Below are 21302 nucleotides of genomic sequence, written 5' to 3' on the forward strand. Positions count from 1 at the left end.
GCTACCATATTTAAGAGTCTTGAAATTAAAAAAACTTGCGTTTTGTCAGTATGGAAGCGGAAAATGACCAAGGTGTTATATCCAAATTCGGTAAAATGACAGTTTCAAAGGGAGAAGGAACTTATCAATCAAACAAATTAGCTAATAAGAAAGTGCGTATAAAATAATTTGCTTCCAATTATTTTTCATTCCTACTCCATAATAGTGTGCCAAATATAATATGTTTTAAATTTTGCTCCCTGTAATACCTCTTTGTAATAGGGCTTGAGCACATATTTTATAATTCATCTTTCTTTCTAGGCAGAAAAGAATGAAAGTACAGGGAAAGCGAAGAAGTCTACGCGTCTTGGTTTGGAAGTTAAGAAGTTAGAAAATTTGGCGGAATGGTATTCTCAGGTATAAAAAGCAATGCTCTTTCATTCCATCCATAACAATGGTATCATTTGACCCTTTCATGAAATATCATACCCGAGTTTGAAACCTCAGGTTTATTTTGCTATGTAAAGACAAATCATGTCGAACATGATGTGTGAAATTAATTCATTTTGGGTGGAAATGTTAGTTCTTTTCTCTGCACAATTGTTCAGGGAAATAATAATACTACCTATAGGTAGTATTACAATGCTTTGTCTTTCATTTTCTTCTCACAGTTTACTTAGCATTTTCACTTCTGTCGCGGGCTTTAAACAACCCAATAACCCTCAATCTCTCTTCTTCCTATTTAAAAATTTGTTGCTATTCTCGCCATCCACCTTATTAAGCTCTACCATGAAAACGGCACTATCAGATATTAATTATGGTGAATTCTGTACGTATTTTATCAATAGTACTCCCTTCTGGGGAAATTCTTACTTATCACAGAATGTGTTAAATGAAATGGCTGTGAGGATTGTCTCTGGGAAATCATATGATTTCCCATTCCTGTCAATTTTCAAGGATATCAAATTACTTCCTCCACCATGCATCTATATACTAAGCTTAACAGCCAATGCTAGGCAAAGCATGAGCGACTTCATGCTGGTCAGTGTGTGCATGGTTATCACACAAGAGGTAATAATGACATACATTACAAATGTGTAAGAACCAAAGCTTTACAAGGTGGAACCTAGGAAATGGACATCAAATTTTGTAATATTTGACTCAATCGTTGCAACCAATTGAAAGTGTTGGTTTAAAAGCTTTAAAGTAAAACTTAGGGAATACCATACCATAAAGGCAAAAACAGAATTCTGCAAGAAACAGCCTTCAATTTGATTCTTGTGAAATGTGGTCACTTATGTCATTCGGGATGTGAATATGTTAATTTCTCAATATGTAACTATAAATATTATTTTTACAGGTTATTACTAAAGGAGAAATGATAGAATATTATGATGTAAGTGGCTGCTATATTCTAAGGCCATGGTCATATGCCATATGGGAAGTGATAAAAGAATGGCTGGATAACCAACTGAAAAAACTAGGAGTACAAAACTGTTATTTTCCAATATTTGTGTCCAAGAATGTTTTGGAAATGGAAAAAACACACATAGCTGATTTTGCACCTGAGGTAAAAGGATTTTATTCTCAATAATATTTTGGTTATGGGAGAGAGGATCTTATTATGCACCATCAACATTTTCGCCTAATATTAGAATTCATGTGATATCCATTTTCTTCTTCCAATGGCATTTTTGACCATAATAGGCACAAAATTGTTGACACAGTGTTCCACTTCATCATACATTATATTGACAAGCATTGGTAAGCTGGCTAGGTTAATAAAATGCTCACCTACCCCATCCACAGTCATGGCTTTGAGTTGTATTACAGAAAAGTGTATCTCTGATGAATTCTGGTAGTTTGGTCCATGTAAACTGAAGAAAATTAGGCACCAAGATGGGTACTGCCTTATTCCCAGTGGCAGACTGGATATTATATTCAAAAACAGAATTCTGCAAGCAAGATTAGTGCATTTCATCCCTGATATGAATATTGAATGTAGTTTCATACTATCTGCATTATGCACACTTCAAAAATTTTCTTAAAAAAGAGGAGAGTCGCTCATTTTGTACGTCAAGAGAGAATTTAAGAGCTCTCAGTCATAGTACTAAGTCCTCTCACTATGGAAAAGATTTAGTTTGTAAAAAGGAAATCAACCAGTGCCACCTATAATTCAAATACCAATTTAAAAGATGATAATGTTTATTGATCCATTTGGTCACACATACATGGCATAGATCTCATCAGAATACCAGTATGGACATGAAATATACTATCAGGACTTTATCCAATGCTAACCATGATCACTTGATTACTAGCAGGGAAGGAAAAACATGTCCAATTTAAGGAACAAAAGGAAAAGTATTCATTACTTCATAATATAATGAGGTGGCTTGATATTCTTGTGAGTAAAACCTTTGGCTACTGACCATAGGATGCTGGGTTCATATCTAGGTGATACCTCTCAACTCTCTCCACCAAAGCCAAACCTGGGTGATATTTTGTACACCATGTCTCTGTGGGAAGCTACTGGTGACACAGGGAAAGGAACTGTCTCCATTATTCCAATTTGTGTATTACATAGATGCAATATAGGGCTTAGTACAAGCTGAGCTCCACTGTCGACATCCTTCAGGGTGGTTACTCAATGTGAATATCTTCTGTTATACTGTAACTGCAAGTATTGACATTATTATGGTAGTATTTTCTTGAGATATATTGCTGTTAAATTTGTCGATCGAGTGATCAGGGCTTGATTGTTAATTAATTGATTGCTCATAAGGTGGGTATTTCCTGAAATTAGATGTTGACATTTAAGCTAACATCCTAAACTTCTCTATTGTTGATGTGCACTCTGATTGATGTCCATATTTTTTGCCTAAGGTAGCCTGGGTGACAAAGTCAGGAGATTCTGATTTGGCTGAACCAATCGCCATTCGACCGACAAGTGAAACCGTCATGTACCCTGCTTATGCAAAGTGGGTGCAGTCATATAGAGATCTACCAATCAAACTGAATCAATGGAATAATGTAGTGGTCAGTTGGAATTTAAATTCTTTTCTATAATGAAAATGCTACAGTTAATTTTGTAAAAAAAATAAAATAATATCATGCTCTGCAGAGATGGGAATTTAAACATCCTCAACCATTTCTTCGCACACGAGAATTCCTGTGGCAAGAAGGTCACTCAGCATATTCAGAGCCTAAGGAAGCTGAAGAAGAAGTTATGGCTATTCTTGGTAAGGTATTCAGATTACTAGGGAAAAAATAGAAATTGAAAAGGTGCATTAATGAGCTAATAAATTTATCTAATTTCATGCAGACCTATATACCAAAGTATACACTGATTTGCTGGCCATTCCTGTTATCAGGGGTAGGAAGACAGAGAAAGAGAAGTTTGCTGGTGCTGATTACACGACAACAGTTGAGGCATTTGTCTCTGCAAGTGGAAGAGGAATCCAAGTAAGCACAAACAGTTTTTATTTGCCATTTCCATTACTGACATTTTAAATCTTTTAAGGGTAGCATTTGACTCATGGGAGAGATAACTTTAAGCATTCAAAATGTCATGCCTACATTTGTATGTTCCATCAATGAAGCCCATGTTACATAATTTAGGTGTTGGTAAAATCATGCTACATGATAGAGCTTCACATTCATTAGTGGTTTTAATAATTGGACCAATTAGTACTAATATAATATGATGGAGGGAATCATTAATATGAATATCTGTAATTTGCAATATAGTCATCATTGAGATTGTGTACTCATGTAAAAATTATTAGCCCCTAAATCATAGTTAAAATATTTTAATGCTCGTAAAATAGATACAGCCCCTTAACTATTGGGTTCTAAAATTGGCTTTCAGTTAAAATTATTATTATTGGTATTCTGTTGGTTAGGGTATGTTTTGGATGGATGCAGCCTAAAAAACAGTATAAAAAGATATTTTAACTACATCTCCTAACAAAGTGCCATCTAACTTTGGACATAAGTAAGGACAGTAAGTTCCTCTACATCTCTGTATACTTCCATCCTCTATTCTGATCAACATCCCAATCCAATTTCTGACTCATCCTCCTATGCCTAACATTCTCCCTTCTATTACAGTCTTCAACATCCCATTGACAATCAAATCGCTTTGCGTCCATCTTTTCTGTTCTTTTTGATTTCCTTCAGCAATCCCCTCTCCTCCCCCACCATACCTAGCTCTTCCTCGTTCGTTTTCCCTTCTGTCCACTTCATCTTCTCTATCCTCCTCCACACCCACATTTCCAAAGCATCCAATCTATGCATATCATCTTGCTTCAATGATCATGTTTCTGCGCCATATTTAACTATGCTTCATGTCAAAGTTTCAACAAGACTTTTTCTTAACATCCTTGCTCTAAGTTCCTGTCAACGATTTCCTCCTCCTTGTGAAAGATTCTTTGCCCAATACATTTATTTGCCTAATTTCCCTACTAATTTGACCATTTTGGCCCCAAGCAACATATTGAGTGAGCATTTTAATTTGAATTAAGCTCTCATAATTTGCCTTTTAATGGGTGGACTTTTGTAACATTAAGCCTTTGATGAATTCTCATGTGAAACCAAAAATCTGCCAATATGCATCTGGTTCATTGAGATGGAGAATCTTCAGAGTAAGCCTTGATTTAATAATATTCTCCAGTATTTCTTTGATTATGATTAAATATGATAACACATTTTGTGTGAATATTCGCATTGTTCCTGGTTCTAAATCTTTTATCCATAGACTTATTTATAGCTATATTTTTAATCTTGAGATGTCCATCAACCTGTAGTGTAAAGATAAACTGCTTGCCAGACTTTGACCTGTTCCAAACGCCTCATTCCATCCATTCTTGCCACACCCTTACACCCTCTTAATTTTCTTCAGACCTCTTCCTCATTGCTACTCATGTTGTCTCTCTCGTTGATGTAAACCAAACTTAATTTTTTATATGGTGCTGTTATTTTTTGTGGTGATTTTTAATTATGTATTTTGTTTTTTTTTGTCAAATATGACGAGAATGATATTGTTTTTGGACTAAATAAATGCATGAATTTTGGTAAAACTCTGGAAATTCTTGTAAAAACTTGAATACAACATCTGTTCCTACTAGGGTGCAACATCACATCACCTTGGGCAAAGCTTCTCAAAAATGTTCAACATAATTTATGAAGATCCAGAGACCCAAGAGAAAAAGTATGTTTATCAAAATTCTTGGGGAATGACTACTAGGACAATTGGTGAGTACTAAAAACCTTCAAGTCTTGAAATCTGAAATTGACCCCTCCATGCAACTCACCATAAATTGGTAGCCGGGCCTATTACTAGTTCACAAGACATCTAAAGTGTATGGTAAATTTTAATTTCATGAGAATGGCCTCCACATTTAAAATACCTGAACAAGGTGGCAGGGTTAAATTTCTTTGTCTACAAATTTCACCATGCATGAAAATCACGAAAAATCTCCAATCATTGTAATATTTTTAGGTGTCATGATTATGGTCCATGCTGATGATCAAGGTCTGGTTCTACCTCCAAAAGTGTCTAATGTACAGGTAAGTTAATCTCACAGTTTCAACTTATATTTATAATCATGATCACTAGTACTCATTGAATAATTATTATTCATTCATAGTAAAAAGATTTTTAAATTAAAAAATTATTGCATTTTAATATTTAAATATTCAATAATGATACATAGTGGGTAAGGCATGAGAGGGGGAATCCGACCCCTCAAACCTTTTAAGTCTGACCTCATAGCTATTGCTGATACCTGAAGGCTTAAATTCAGCAATTTCCTAGGTAGGACAGATTTCTTGGCGAAGTGTTTATGACTACAATGTCTCTGTGACCTCACCACTTACGCAAAACACAGAGGTTTTAAGGAAAAACATTTAAAGGAATCATAAACTTTGAAAAAGAAATTTTCTTCCTTATATAAAAGGTCTAATGTTCTTCTCTCCAATCTTACACTCCACTGACCCCTCACACATTCCTTCCCCACAGTTATCGACCCCTGCCACACATCATGCCCTTCCAATCCTGCACCAGTCACACGGCAAAACCCTTCCATGAGCATTCCGGCACTCTCCAAACTCTCTGCTCAAATATGATTTAAATCAATTCAAAATGTCTACATGACTTCAATGCTGATGTAGTTCTTTCACCAAGTGTTTTGGCATGCAACTTATGCATCAACTATGAAAAATAGTATTATTATCCTTCCTATTTTATAAGACATTATGTGTGGAAAAAATCGACCCTTTAGAAATACTGATTGTAGAGTTATAAATAAATAATGAACTCATAAATATTTTTCTACTTCACAAATAATTATCCTGTGACTGTACAGGAAATAATGGTGAATCTTAATGAAGATAAGTGAGGAACATGAAAGAAGTAATAAAGTACACATATGAACTTTGAGATAGCAGTCATTTTGGCTTTGCTATCACAGTCATGAATGGTATGTAAATGTATTAGTTATCAGGTAGGGATTAGTATTTAACTGTGACATTGATTTGGTGAAGGTGAGTCTCAATCACTCTGTACGTTTTGACATGCACATGTGCTCTTGCAGGTGGTGATAGTCCCGTGTGGGATCACAGCCAAGATGGCAGAAGAAGAAAAGAAGAAGCTCATTGATGCTTGTGTGACTCTGGAGGATGAATTTAAAAAGCAGCAAATAAGAGTCAAGGGGGATTACAGAGATAATTATTCTCCTGGGTGGAAGTTTAATCACTGGGAGTTAAAGGTAAGATTATTAATTTTTCTGCAGTAATATCAACCTGGATCAAAGACCAATTACCATTCCCTTTGTAATAGTGTAGGTATGTCTACTGAATGCTCTGAACTGTATGCAAAAGTAGATAGGAAAAGGGAAGGAAAAGAAAATGATTGGATACAGAGGATAAGAGTTATTGCAGAAGAAAGAGATGAGAAGGAGAAATGTTACTTTTAACACAATGACATGACTGGTGTCCCATTAGGAAATAAAATGGAATGGTTGCCACACCCCTGCTCAACCTTAAATATCAGTTTCAAACCCCACTATCACCAAATAACATTCCCAGAGAGCTCCATGAATTCCATATGAGATCTCCAGTATGTTAAACATTAGTGTGCACTTGTGGTGTGGATTGTTTGAGTGGATTTTTTATAGCCGTCACAAACTTAGAGAAATACATAGTTGCAATAAGTCAATGATTATTTAGTAACTGTTGAACTTGGCTCAAGGTATTTTGACGACTGAGAACATTAAACAATATTAGGACCAAAAAATTTCCACATATCATCATCATATCACCTCAAATTAATGATCATTGAGGAATTGTTGGGCTTGGTTTAAAATATTTTGATATTTGAAAAACTTTAACAATATTAGAACCAAACAATTTTCCTATTGCCATTGCATCACTTCCGGGACATTTGGAGGGATTCATAGATCTAAACAGCAGGAAAACATGGAAAGTTTGATACTAGTGTAGTATAAGTTGCAATATCAACTATCTGCCTCTGTGTGTGTGTGTATATATATATATTTATATATATATTTATAAATATATATGTGTGTGTATATATATGTATATATATATCTGCATATATATACTATATATGTGTGTATATATATATATATATATATATATATATATATATATATATATATATATATATATATATATATATATGTATATATATATATTTTTTTAAATATATATATTTATAAATATATATATGTGTGTATATATGTATATATCTGTATATATATATATATATACATATATATATGTGTATATATATATATATATATATATATATATATATATGATCTCAGGGTAAATTACATATCCTCGATAGCTCAAGTGGTTAAGAGCATCCGCCCGGCAAGTGGAAAGATCCGGTGTTCGAGTCCCGGTTGAGGAAATATTTTTACTCTTGTGATCCATTCGAATCCGCCTTCCCCACCTCTATTGTGTTCGTCCTTTATACGTGTTCCTATCCCTTTTCCTTATATATGTTTCTGTATATATGAGTATTTATTCGCCGTTTGGCGGGATTTCGTGTTTGAATGTGTATATATATATATATATATATATATATATATATATATATATATATATATATATATATATATATATATATATACATTCAAACACAAAATCCCACCAAATGACGAATAAATACTCATTTATATAGAAACAGATATGGAAAAGGGATAGGAACACACATAAAGGACGAACACAATAAAGCATTTATTGTGTTCGTCCTTTATGTGTGTTCCTATCCCTTTTCCTTATATCTGTTTCTATATAAATGAGTATATATATATATATATATATATATATATATATATATATATATATATATATATATATATATATATATATATATATATATATATATATATGCTTTCGTAGACGTAACACGGAAGTGCCGAATAGTACAATACACAGTAACACACAATATAGAAACACAAAAAAAGAAGAACACTCACACGTTATTTCTTGATATTTCGACGGAAACAATCAGTCTTCCTCTGAAGATATGGAAGTAATGACTGCTGGAGTTGTTGAGGTGAGGGGTGCGAGAGAAAGGGAAGGGGGCCAGGAGAAGGGGAGAACGGGAGGCGAAGGAGGGGTGAGGGTGGGCTTCCACAAAGTAACAATTTTAGGCCACTCCCATCAGTGAACGACATTGAGGCCCGGATGCTGATAGGCCATACAGATGTAAATGAATGCCATTTCAAGTGTTTTTAATTGTATAGGGTTATCGGATGTGGGAAGGGAGGCCAGGACGGAAACATTGTAGCACAGGTTGAAAGGGGTATTATGATGGGAAGCATGTTTAGGGATGGGGAGACCCGCGGACGGGGAGGAGGGATTGCACGAGGCGCGGTGGTTATTAATCCTAATGTTAAGTGGTGTGGAACATTGGCCTATGTAAAATGACGGGCAGAGTTTACAGGTAAGAAGATAAACTACATTCTTGGAAGTGCAAGAGGAATAGGGGAAGGGCGGGAGAGAGTTAAATGGTGGGATGGAGTGGGGGGAGTGGTGAAAATCGGGCAGGTTTTGCATCTTGCTCGATGACATGGAGTGGGTATGGCTCTGGGGGTGTGAGGGGATTTTGAGAGCGGCCTGGTGGATTTGAGGATATCTGCTAGGTTGGCGGGACGTTTGAAGGTGACAGAGGGGCATTTGGGAAGAAGGTTGGAGGAAGTGTTGTGATTTTTGAGGATGGGGAATAGGTCTTTGAGGATGAATTTGAGAGACTGAATGCCTGGGAAGTAGGTAGTACAGATTGAGAGAGGCTGGGAGTCTGTGGTTGAGGCAGGCTTGGGGGTGTAGGAATGTTTAAGTATTTTTTTATGGAGGAGGGAATCAGGGTATCCTCGTTGGAGGAGGGAGTGGTGAAGGTTGTTGAGGTATTTCTTAAGGGATTCGGGATGGTTGCAAATGCGGTGACCGCGGATAGAGAGGGAGTAAGGGAGGGAGCGCTTGGTATGGGAGGGGTGACAACTGCTGTAATGAAGGTATTGCTGCTTATTAGTGGGTTTGGTGTGAACAGAGGTAAGGAATTTGTTATTGCTGAGGGTAATATTAACATCGAGGAAGGTAATCTGAGAGGATGAAATGGTCGAGGTGAAAGACAGAGATGAGGAATCGTTGAGTTGGGAGATGAAGGAATTGAGGGAATCTATGCTGTGTGGCCATAGTAGAAAGATGTCGTCAATGTATCGGAGCCACAAGCTTTTAATTATTTCAAGTTTGAAATAATTAAAATTTGCGAGAAAGTGTAATTTGAAGAGAGTATGAAATTAATCAAAAATACCTGTGACATAAGGAATAGAAAGTCCCAGTCCATATTGTGTTTTAGTTTCTATGCCTGTGGTTACTGTTTTTACTTCTTCTTTGATATATTTTTTATAATTTTGCAATGACATTTGCCACACGATTTGTAGTGAACTTATTAAATGGGTTCAATAAATAAAGATATTCTTACATAATTTGCTAGCAGTACATGACCTGACTACATTCAAACTATCTTGAAAAATGTCATACAAGACTTGGTCTCAGTCATGAATAATCTTAAGTATGTTTAGCTTAAAATGTGTTAATTATGTTCGCCATTAGGTAATACATTCTCATAATTTTTAAGTCAAATATTCTATTCCCTTCACCTGGGCTTCCAAGTTACGATAATTTCTTCTTACGGTAGTTTTAATTCATTGTAATAAATATTGTATTTCCCCTATCAGGCAGACTTCTATGAACATTACTTTGCTAAAACATGGGTAAGACTCACAAGTTAAGGGCTGGCTTAATTTTCAAGCCTAGGCATACATAAATCTTAATATAGGTATTTAATATTTTTTATTGTTTTCATAGGTTTCATTGAGGAATGAATGTGTGAAAAATAAATTTTAATAATAAGTTTTACATCTTTGTTAATATATATCAGTGATAGGATATTCTGCTCTCACCGTAGGGAGTTCCAATAAGAATAGAGGTTGGTCCTCGAGATGTCCAGCAAGGTCAATTAGTGGCAGTAAGAAGAGACAACAGGGAGAAGGTCATCATAAAATGCTTAGAAGCATCAAAGACTATTGACTGCATGTTGACCCAGATACAAGAAGATATGCTTTCAAGGTGGGCTATCCTGCCATTTTTCTTTATGTACCTATTGTATTTTCTGGCCCATAATACAAACTTTTTTTAAATTCCAAAATGTGCTCTAAAGTTAGCCTGGGTCTTATGGTCTGGAGGTGTACAGGTATAACTTTGGCAAAGCCGATTTGCAAGAAAAATGCTGATTATCAAGTTCATTTTCCTGCATCAGGCATAGAAAATTTATCATTAAGGTACATCTCACAAGTGGTGCTGCTGAGAAACTTAGTACACAACGGGCTAATGAGGATGTGTCCCCCTGTGCTTATTCATGCATACATATACATTGTATGTCTCCCATTAAACTTGGAGTTCACAGGCATTTAACCTTAAGTAGTATAAGTCTAATACAAATTTTGATAATATCAAAATAATATGAGAAACTAAGCATTACACAAAAAGTAAAAATGATAATAACTTCATGTGATCTAAAGAGAGATCGCTGTAATGATTGTGGTTCAGCATTGCATTTTTAAAGAAACAGTAACTTTTAACGGAGTCATCCGCTAATGTGCATTTCAATGCAACAATTTCAGAGTGTAAAAATCATGTTCATATCTCGGTCAAGGCAAATGATTTTTATACTCCGAAATTGTTGCATTGCATTTTTACTTGAATTCGTGAATTGCACTTTGGAACAATGAGACAAGGGTGCTGGAAGGTATTTTGGCCCATTCTAACTGAACACCACACTACCCCTGACCTGTAGACATCATTTCCTCCTAGTGGGGTTGGACATGCATTATTTTATTCTGGTCCCTTATCATGCGTGGGAAAAATGACGTCTTAAATCTATCTGTTTTGCCCTTTATCTCTGCAATTTTATTGACATGGTCTCGCCTACCATAGTACGTCGGGGCTAATAATACATTTTCAACATCATTGCTGAAAATTTATACGAGGGTTATCCGGAAAGTAGTACCCGTTAGTGCCGCATGAAGTGCTGACGACGCGAGTAGCCGCTGGACGAGGTCAGATAGCTTCAGTGGCTTGTCTGCCTTCTCTGAGCCAAGTTGCGTGACGCTAGCATTGCCTGTGTTGTTTCTGTGATTGTTTACAATGTTTAAAAAAATTGAGAACGCCGCCAGTTGTGAAGTGAGGGCAGTGATTAAATTCCTCAATGCAAGAAACGTTCGCCCATGTGATATTCATCGCCAATTAAAGGAGGTGTATGGAGACAATGTAATGGACGAGTCGTCTGTTCGGCGGTGGTGTCGCAACTTCAACATGGGGAGGGGGAACACACACGACGATGAGCGTTCGGAGAGACCGTCTGTCATTACAGACCAACTGGTGAGCTCAGTTGACGAATTCGTGAGGAACGATCGGCGCGTCACAATTGATGACATCTGTGAGCATTTTCCCAATGTTTCTCGAACAATTGTTCATGAAATTGTTAAACACCATCTGCATTATGCAAAAATTTGTGCAAGATGGGTCCCTCGCGTATCTCAATGAGCTGGCGGCGAAGGACTATGCAGCAGGAATACAGAAACTTGTCACACGTTATGACAAATGCCTTAATTTGCTTGGAGATTATGTTGAGAAGTAGTTTAAAGTATCCTCTTTCAAATAAAATTTTTTATGTTTGTTAATATTTACTTTTGTGTCTTTATTTCACGAACGGGTACTACTTTCCGGATGACCCTCGTAATAAGGAATGGAGGGAGCGGAAGGTAGATCTTGTAAATTCAGAAATGAGTAAAATGTTGGAGATTCATGAAGGAAATGGTCAGTGAACTTGCATCATATCTACTGCTACTTCATCCACCAGCATTGTGGTAGTTAACAACTCCAAAAGCATGTTTAGTACAGAATTATTTTTGCATATGTATTTATGTACTTTTTCACTGGGGCTAGCCTATATTAAAAGGAATCCACTTGTCCGCTTGTAACGGATTATGAACAATACCATTTCCCAACTTCTCACATTCATCTTTCCCAATGACCACGAGACACATTTCTATCAAAGACTAAAAAATAACAGCTTTTTAATTTTTTCCATAGTAACGTTAATACAGATATTAGCTCACTGCTATCATTTTTTGGTGAGTCGGACAATACGGGATAGCAACTGCAGGGTTATAGTTAGCAAAAATTCCACTTGCCACCCTCAGCGTCTAGGGAATAATTAGTTCTACTTAAATGCATGCTCTTTCACTAACCTCCTGTGTTTTGTTATCTTGACCCATTCTTTCCGAATGACCTCATTAGTGTTCTGTTCATTTTTTTGAAATGTATCATCTCAGGCATAACTTAATGGAATTTACACAAGATATTTAAAATGAAATTAATAACTTTATTATTCCACATGAACTTATATAAAACATGTCCTAGGTTTTAATGTTGGACAACAAAGCCTAATTCGTGCTTTAATGAAGCTCATCTGGAATTGCAAAATTACTCCTTTCATTTTAAACTGGTAAATTCTCTATTGAAACTTTTGGTGGAAAGTGAGGTGCATAATATGGGAGATGGATTATCGAGAAGAGGGCTGCATGCTTGCCAGATAACTGGTGGGTGAGTTATTGGGATTTATGTGATGTGTACAGGTAAGTTTTGTAAACCGAGAACTCATATTTCTTTTCCCTTATGCTAATTAAAAAATAAGGAAGTTAATCTACGTCTTTACCATGGAGGAAGAAATATTCAAGTGGTATGTTTGGCGATAGTTAAGGAAGGAGTCTAACTGGTGATTTGCCCCCCTCCACAGGCAAATTGTTCTCAACTTAACGGAACCAATACACCGTGTTTTTCATGCAATGATTGCCAGTATTGAAAAGATATTCTTCCAATGAATTAAGGAAGAGATTGGATAGGAGGGTAAGTAGGGAACTCATAGTTAGACCATCTGTTTGGTTGTAAAAATTGTGATTGAAAATGTAATAATTTGAACTGAGCAGTTGTAATAGAAAAAGGGTGATCGTGATTATGGTGGTGTAATGGTGCGAATATTGGATAATGTCTAACAATATATAGATGATATTGTTAAAAATGAAAGAATAAGTCCAACCGTGCAACTATGAATGCAAGGAAACTTGGCTACTTAGCCATATCGTGTTGTAATAGGTAACCTGTGGTTTGAAAAGCCCGGTGTTTGGTGTGGTCAAGTTGGCCAACAGATGGACGGATAACAATAGAAGGATTTTTGGGTAGTTTTCTTTTTTAAAATAATTAAATGAAATCGCAGAATGCATAAAGATGGTAATGAAGGGCATGATTATGAAGATTGTTTTAAAATTATCAACGGAGCCAAATATTGTAAAAAAAATGAAAAGAAAAATTTTTAAAGTTAGCTCTTGCTTTGATTTTTGTTGGCGGTTGGTTTGAGAGGCTATCAGGTTCAGGTGAATAGTTTAACCTGGCAGAGCAGGATTAATTTGCTCTTGGCACAGTGTTGTTGGAAATGGTTCACCCATGTCCCTAGTTCTGTGCAGTGGTTAATGCTCTCATGTATGTATCCATGACATCATCCTTTTGCCCAAGTGGTGAAGTGAGTGGTGACATGGCTTGACTCAGAGTGGCAAAGAGTCACTGTTCCATGATGGGTGACGAGGGGGAGGGGGGCCTGCTGTGGATGATGGCCTGTCCTCACTGAAGGGATGGGAGGAGGGCAAGGTGGGGTCGCTAGAAGGGACGTCGTCTCCCACACACAGAGGAAAAGGGGCGATCATTCATCCTATATCTACGTTCATTCAAAACAAAAAAATATATATTATTGCTCTTTTTTCTGTATTATAAAACCAAAACGTGGGTCTCTAATTCAAAATTTTAAGACAGCTTGGAAGAAAAGAAAGTGAGTTAGCAAAGGTGCTGGTAAATGTGGCAATTCACATTTTACTCAAATATCATCCTATTATCTATTCCATTACTGTTGCTGCTGGATTGCTGAAGAGTAAGGAATTAAATTTGAGGCATTATTACATGGTGATATGCAGTAAATTTATTTGACCCTTTGAGATATGATAATTGGTTTATATTGCTCATATTATTTAATGTGATTATATGTTTACATAGGGCAGCAAAGGACCTCAATGATCATACAAAAATATGCAAGGATTGGAGTGATTTCTGCCGGGAACTGGAGCACAAAAATATCATATTGGCATTGTTTTGTGGAGGTATTCCATGTGAGGATCAAATCAAGAAGGATAGTGCAAGGTAGGTTGGTGTTTGCATAGCAATAGTACTGTGGCAATATGGCAGTGATCCAATGGTAAGAGTGATAAAAGAAAAGCTTGCAATAGGAATGAAAGCAGATGGGAAAATTCTGTTTAATTTATGGGTGATCAAGCTCTATTCAGCCAGTCAGTCAATGTTTTGTTGACATTGTTTAGTGCCTTACAAATTCAATATCAATAATTTTTCCAGGGATTATATGTATAGCACATAATGCTACCATTAATAAATAATATAATATAGGATATATCACTGTCTTAAGTCAAACACCAGCTAAGAATTAAAAAACTAACATTAAATAAGTAGAAACAAACAAAAGAAGCATGCCTTATCGAAGAAAACAGGTACATTCATGCATTAGAAAAAATCATCACACTTCAAGAATTTCAGGACTTAATAAAATAGGGATATCTGTGAAAATTGCTTAACATCAAAATTAGTCAGTCATTTTATTTATTGGTGTGGATTATTACTTTAGAGGTATGGTAAGAACTGGAGATGGGAATGAAAATTGGCAGGGATTTCATACACTCAGTTAGTTTTGCTAATGGTCAAGCTTTAGTTTGACAGTCAGCCTAGGGGTTGCAATTGCTGAATGAATTCAGTGCAATAGGTATGGAATTAGAATAAATGTAAATAAAACAATGTTAAATGCTAAAATAGGGGGGCAAAAACAAGAGCAAATGGAACAGCTTACTTATCTGGGAAGTCTTTTGGACCAAAATGATCAAAGTAGTTGGGACATAAGGAGAAGAATATTGTTAGGCAAGATGCTTTCACAAGGAGGGAATTGATGACAGGGACATTGGGTAAGGATTTTAAGAAAAGACTCATTAAAACTTTAATATTGAGTGCAGTTATGCACGGTGCGGAAACATGTTCATTAGAGCAGGATGATAGGTGTAGATTGGAGGCCTTTGAAATGTGGGTGTGGAGAATGATGGAGGAGGTGAAGTGGTCAGAAAGGAAAACAAATGAGGAGGTGCTAGGTATGGTGGAAGAGGAGATTGTTAGGAAAAATCATGAGGAAACAGGAAAAATGGATGCAAAGCATAATGATTGGCAGTGGGATGTTGAAGACTGTCATAGAGGGGAGAATATTGGGCAAGCAAGGAAGGGGAAGGAATATAATGGAGATGCTGGGTGGAATGAAGGGAGAATGGAAGTATACAAGTGAATGGAAATGTATTTTAAAGAGATGAAGAGGGGCTTGTTGTAGAGTATGATGTTGTGTTTTATTCGGATAGACAAGAGAATTGTTTGGTAACTTGTATCTACCTGTCTTAACTTAGATTACCTAAAATAATAATTATGAGGTTTTAAAAATTGTTTTTCTTGTTTTGTGTGATTATAGAGATGATGCAGCTGACAGTGGAGCTCCTTCAATGGGAGCCAAAAGTTTATGCATTCCATTTGAGCAGCCACGACTTGTGGAGCTTGGTGACAAGTGCATCCATCCCAACTGCACCAGTAAACCAAAGTATTATGTACTCTTTGGTCGAAGTTACTAGAATGAAAATCAGTTCAACTATATGATTGCAGGAGCAGATGAACTGCAGAACTGAATAATTTATATGATTATGTTTTGATTGAAATATAGAAGAGAAATTGAATATTTTAATACTGATTTGGTACTTTTGCTTTAGACCCAAGGGTTATAATTAGTATTCATGGTATGTGCCTGCCAATGGTCACTTCACATTGATTTTATTTTGAGGGACATTCAATCATAATACTCAAAAGGACATGCTGTGAAAATATGTAAACCCATGATGCAAATTTTCAAACAATGTATGACCCATTTTAAGAGCAACCAACATGATTTTCTGCACCAATTGATGATGTCATGTCACCACTGATGAAATTTGGGTTCACGACTATAACCCAGAGATAAAACAGCAGTCAAAGCAGTGGAAACATGTTGATTCACCACCACCAAAGAAAGCAAAGGCAATACGGCCAGGCGGAAAGGTGATGACTTCAGTTTTCTGGGATGTGAAAGGGATTCTGCTGATAGATTATCTTCCCACAGGTCAAAAAATTACTGGACAATACTATACTAACCTGGACCAACTGCAGCAAAAGATACACTAAAAAAGGCCAGGCTTAGCAAGGGAAAAAGTATTCTTTCATCAAGGCAATGCATACTCACACACATCTTATTGCCATGAATAAAATACATGAACTAAGATATGAATTTTTGCGGCATCCATCATATTCATCTTATTTGGCTCCATCAGATTTCCATTGCTCCCCCAAGCTCAAATTTTTCCCCGGTGTACGTAGATTCTCTTCAAACAATGAACTAACAGCCAAAGTAGGCAGGTATTTTGGAGGCCTCAAGGATAATGATTTTCAAGATGGGATCAAGATGTTGGAAAATTGCTGGACCAAGTGAATGTATGTACAGGGAGACTATATTGAAAAATTAAAAAGGTTCACTGAGATCAATCGTTTATTTTTATTCCATTCTAATGAATTTTCTATCTACCCTTGTTCTATATCATTTTCAGGTGAAACCTCCAGTCAAGGGCCATCTTATGTACATTTTAACCAGGGAGGCATTGCCTAATGGCTGAACCCAAACTGATCATCCCCTGAGTAATCATTTTCCCTGCTATCCATCCTCTTGTTGATGATTCTGAGAATCACTTTAGCTGCCTGCGAAATTAAACTTATTGTTTTTTAGTCCTAACATGATGCAGTTTTAACTTTTTTCGAAATAGGAACTAACTCTCATCTGACGAAGTCTTCCGACCAGATTCATCCCTCATAAATGCTACGAATTAGTCCATAAAAGCTCTTCATCACACATTTTCCTAAACCTTTAAGCAAGTCCGCAGGAATGTTATCCACCCCCACGGCCTTATTTGATTTAATCTCCCTTGATTCCCAATCTATCTCACCATCGAGTAAGTTTGAATCTAAGCTGTCTAATATTAACTACCTAAGCTAACTAATATTTTTCCTGACTTGACTCTGATTGTTATTTTTATTTTAAAGGAATAATGTGACATGAAAAAGAGAAAGCTCTTGCAATACTTATAAGTGAACAGTCGTTAAGGGCTGTCCTAGCTCCACCACTGAAAAGGTGGAATGCCTTGATAGAATACGGGGACAGAACCCTTTTAACAATTGGAAAACAGAGAAAAATCATGATAAATTGAGAAATAATCACACTTCCACTATTATTATCATTGGCATAACACTGGTTAAGGTAGGATTTGGATGGGCAGAGAATTTACAACAACAACACTCTTTTTTGCATTTCCCAACAAAACACAAGCTGACAAATGATACCATACCTTTCTTCTATTTGGCATAATTTCTTCCTCCCTTCATTCTGCCATACCCCTAATGTATTATATTTCATGCCTATCCTATTTCTACTATTCCCTTGCTTGGTTAACGATCTACCATCTATCACAAGTCTTCTACATCCGATTTCCTAACAGAATGCTCTACATCCATATTACCCGTCACCTCTGCGTTTATTTACCTTTTCATCCATTTCACCCTTTCCATCCTCCTCCACACCAACTTCTTGTCTCTGATCTACACCCACTGACCAAATTTCCGAGCTGTGCAAAACCTATATGATGAACACAATCGAATATGTGGGTATTGAAATGGATGGCAATCAAAATGTTAACATCTTCTAAGGAAATTGTAAATATAGCTGAAGATTTGATAATAATAATGGGCCTCATGAATATTGTGCGCTCAGAAAAATTTGAGGTGCTTTTTAAAAAACAAACCTAAGATGAGAAAGCGGTTTTATAGCAGTCTCAAGGAACTTATTGGACACCCTTGATGAAAGTTCTGTACCTGCCTTGAAACCAAAATCACAGATAGGCGTCTGCAACCGCATTGAAAAACCCAAGGTCAAAACGATGAAAAAAATCGTTCTTGACAGCAACTATAGTTGTTGATTCCCTTTCGATTGGGGAGGCGGCTATTTCAATGTGACATATTAAATTGGTATCCCAGGGGAAGTCTTTTAATTGCGTAAGGGTTTTTGGGGGACCGCACAAAATCATTAAGTTTCCTTGTGAGGGATCGAGTGAGTTCTGAAAGAAACTTAAGTAAGATTTATTTTTGAGTTATGTTAGCCGTGCAAGAGTTCTGATTATATCGATCTCCATGAAACACATTGTGTTAATTCTCACTGATAAAATTGACATAAAAGGTTCCCTTTGCTAGATGACTCATTTCGCCTTTATCATCTGAAAACCTAACTGACTTCATCCCCTCATAGCCCACATCTATTCCCAGCTCTATTCTCTTTTTATTCTACATTCTAAATCCCCCCTATTCTCCTGATTTAGCACCTTCAGACTTCTATCTGTTCCTAAACTTGAAGAAATTTGTTTATAGGATACGCTTCGCATCCAATGAAGAACTTGAGAAGGCCGTAGATGGATTTTTTCACAGCCTTCCGGACTCTCACTTCCAGGAAGGAACACTGATGTTGGAGAAGTGCTGGACTAAGTGTGTTGAAGTCTAGGGAAATTTTGTAGGAAAAGATTATAATTTTTTTAACTGAAAATCCCATTCTTTCATTGTCAGGCCGAAAACTTTTTCACTTTACCCTCGTACCTCGTATTAAAGGTTGGTTTTAGACGATCCCAAACGGCAATTTACCTCCACTCGTCACGTAATTTCCTCTTGTTTTCTGTACATTATTTCTCTCTCTCTCTTATTTAATTTGCATTCACCCGAAAAAGCACTTTTTTGCATTTACATCAGACTTATAATAATTTATATGACAATAGACCCAATTACAAACACCCAAGCCCTCGGTGGAGGGAAACCCACCTAGGTGAAAATCGAACCTGTGACTTCTGGGTTGACAATTGGCCGGCTCTTCATTTCTTCGTAACTTCCACCTGGTTTCAAGCTGTCTTAAGAAGCCTTCTATCTTTTCATTCACCCAAACAGTATACCCAACGTTCTCCCTTCTATCACGGCTGTCAATACAGCACTAATTTTGAATATTTCCTCCCTCCACCTTTTTTTGCCTTCCTCGGATTTTCCTCCGGAAACTTCTTCTATTCGCCCACACTATTTAAAACCTTCACGTTTTCTTTCCTCTTTGTTCAAATAATTTTCTTCATTCTTCGCCAAACCCACATCTCACATCCTCCACAATTTTCAGTATTTCCGCATCTTCTCCCAGTGTATTTCATTAATCCTTACCTCTGATTTTATTTTACCTTTCTCCAGAGGTCTATCTTGAATACCTCGCCCATTTCTTCCGTTATGTCTCGCGACCTATCTTGTACGTCTGTTTTTCCCGGCTCTTTTATATTCTTCTCTCCTATCAGAAAGGTGCGTTAGAAGAAGAAGGATATGACTAAGAAGTATAGTACATACATTAGTGGAATCCTCATGAAGTTGTATTGATTGCCAAGTTGGATCGTTTGCACCGTATAAGAGCTAGATTTGTAAAACGTTGTTTTGACACATTGAGTAGCGTAACAAAATTATCAGAGGAGCTAGGTTTGGAATCATTCACGGAGCGAAGGCTAAGTTACAGATTAAATCTCTCGCATAAATTGGAAGAGCGTCTCTTTAGCAGTGCTGTCCACAATGTGTTATTGTCCCCATCGTACTACGGTAGGAGATTTCATGTCTGTAAAATTAGAGAGATAAATTGCAGAACAGATGAATCTAAGATGTCATTTTTCCCACGAAGGATAAGGGATCAGAATAAAATAATGTTTGTTTGACCGCGCTAGGAGGGAAAAGTATTTTGGCTCAAAAGTAGTCTGGTGTATAATCACCCCCTGCCTCACACCTAAGCGGTGGTTTGCAGGGTTCTATGTAAATAAATAAGCTCATACTCTTGTCTAAGAGACCGAGTATCATTTCCACAATACCCTAGCCTCCATTTGAAAATCTTTACTGATTTTTTTTCCCATCTTCACCGGTCATAATTTCTCTTCTCCCCGTAAAATGCTTCTTATACTTAGGCAACTCTCCTTTGAATGTCCCCACTTCTGTGCCAAATTTCCTCTGAAATTATGTGCCAAATACACGATCTGCTCCATGAAAACACGCAATTGAAGTGATCCGTATCGAATTAAAAGATGCTTTCTTCAAATTTTAATTCGCCTTTTTTTAACAGAAAAAGGTGCACTTTTGATATACTCGCATCAATGCGTCCATATTTACGTAAGATGGTAAGAGCGGGGGTTCATGTCTTACGGATTCTTAAAAAGGAGGGTGGGGTAATGAAAATATTATGCCAAGATTGCCATCAAATTAAATTAATTTGGTGTGCATTCGCCCCCTGACATACATCCCATCGGTGGCTTGCATGCACTAAAATATCTAACTTGTGCACCAAAGTAAGACGCATTGAAAACTGCCGGGTCAACCGGGGGATGCGTATTAGTCCGTGCTGACTCCGCGAACGACGCCCTGATCGGCACTCCGCGTTCGTTTTAGTTCGAAAA

At 36.7% G+C, this 21302-nt stretch overlaps 1 protein-coding gene across 1 annotated transcript; it reads left to right on the forward strand.

Moving 5' to 3' along the window:
* Positions 1–50: 50 nt before the first annotated feature.
* Positions 51–16352, forward strand: LOC139692895 (bifunctional glutamate/proline--tRNA ligase-like). Its single transcript, XM_071591212.1, has 12 exons — positions 51–152; positions 301–396; positions 1340–1549; positions 2866–3018; positions 3104–3221; positions 3305–3444; positions 5109–5235; positions 5483–5550; positions 6576–6749; positions 10484–10644; positions 14680–14823; positions 16196–16352. The coding sequence occupies exons 1-12, from the start codon at positions 51–53 to the stop codon at positions 16350–16352; spliced, it is 1650 nt and encodes a 549-aa protein (XP_071447313.1).
* The last annotated feature ends 4950 nt before the right edge of the window (positions 16353–21302 follow it).

This window comes from Hetaerina americana, unplaced genomic scaffold, assembly GCF_022747635.1.
Source record: "Hetaerina americana unplaced genomic scaffold, ioHetAmer1.1.p SCAF_44, whole genome shotgun sequence".
Classification (NCBI taxonomy): Eukaryota; Metazoa; Arthropoda; class Insecta; order Odonata; family Calopterygidae; genus Hetaerina; species Hetaerina americana.

Excerpts from the sequence above, each read along its gene's own strand:
- LOC139692895 (XM_071591212.1), top strand. The coding sequence starts at position 51 with ATGGAAGCGGAAAATGACCAAGGTGTTATATCCAAATTCGGTAAAATG. Across the intron at positions 3,019-3,103 it reads ATCAATGGAATAATGTAGTG|AGATGGGAATTTAAACATCC; the intron begins GTCAGTTGGAAT and ends CATGCTCTGCAG. Across the intron at positions 14,824-16,195 it reads ATCAAGAAGGATAGTGCAAG|AGATGATGCAGCTGACAGTG; the intron begins GTAGGTTGGTGT and ends GTGTGATTATAG.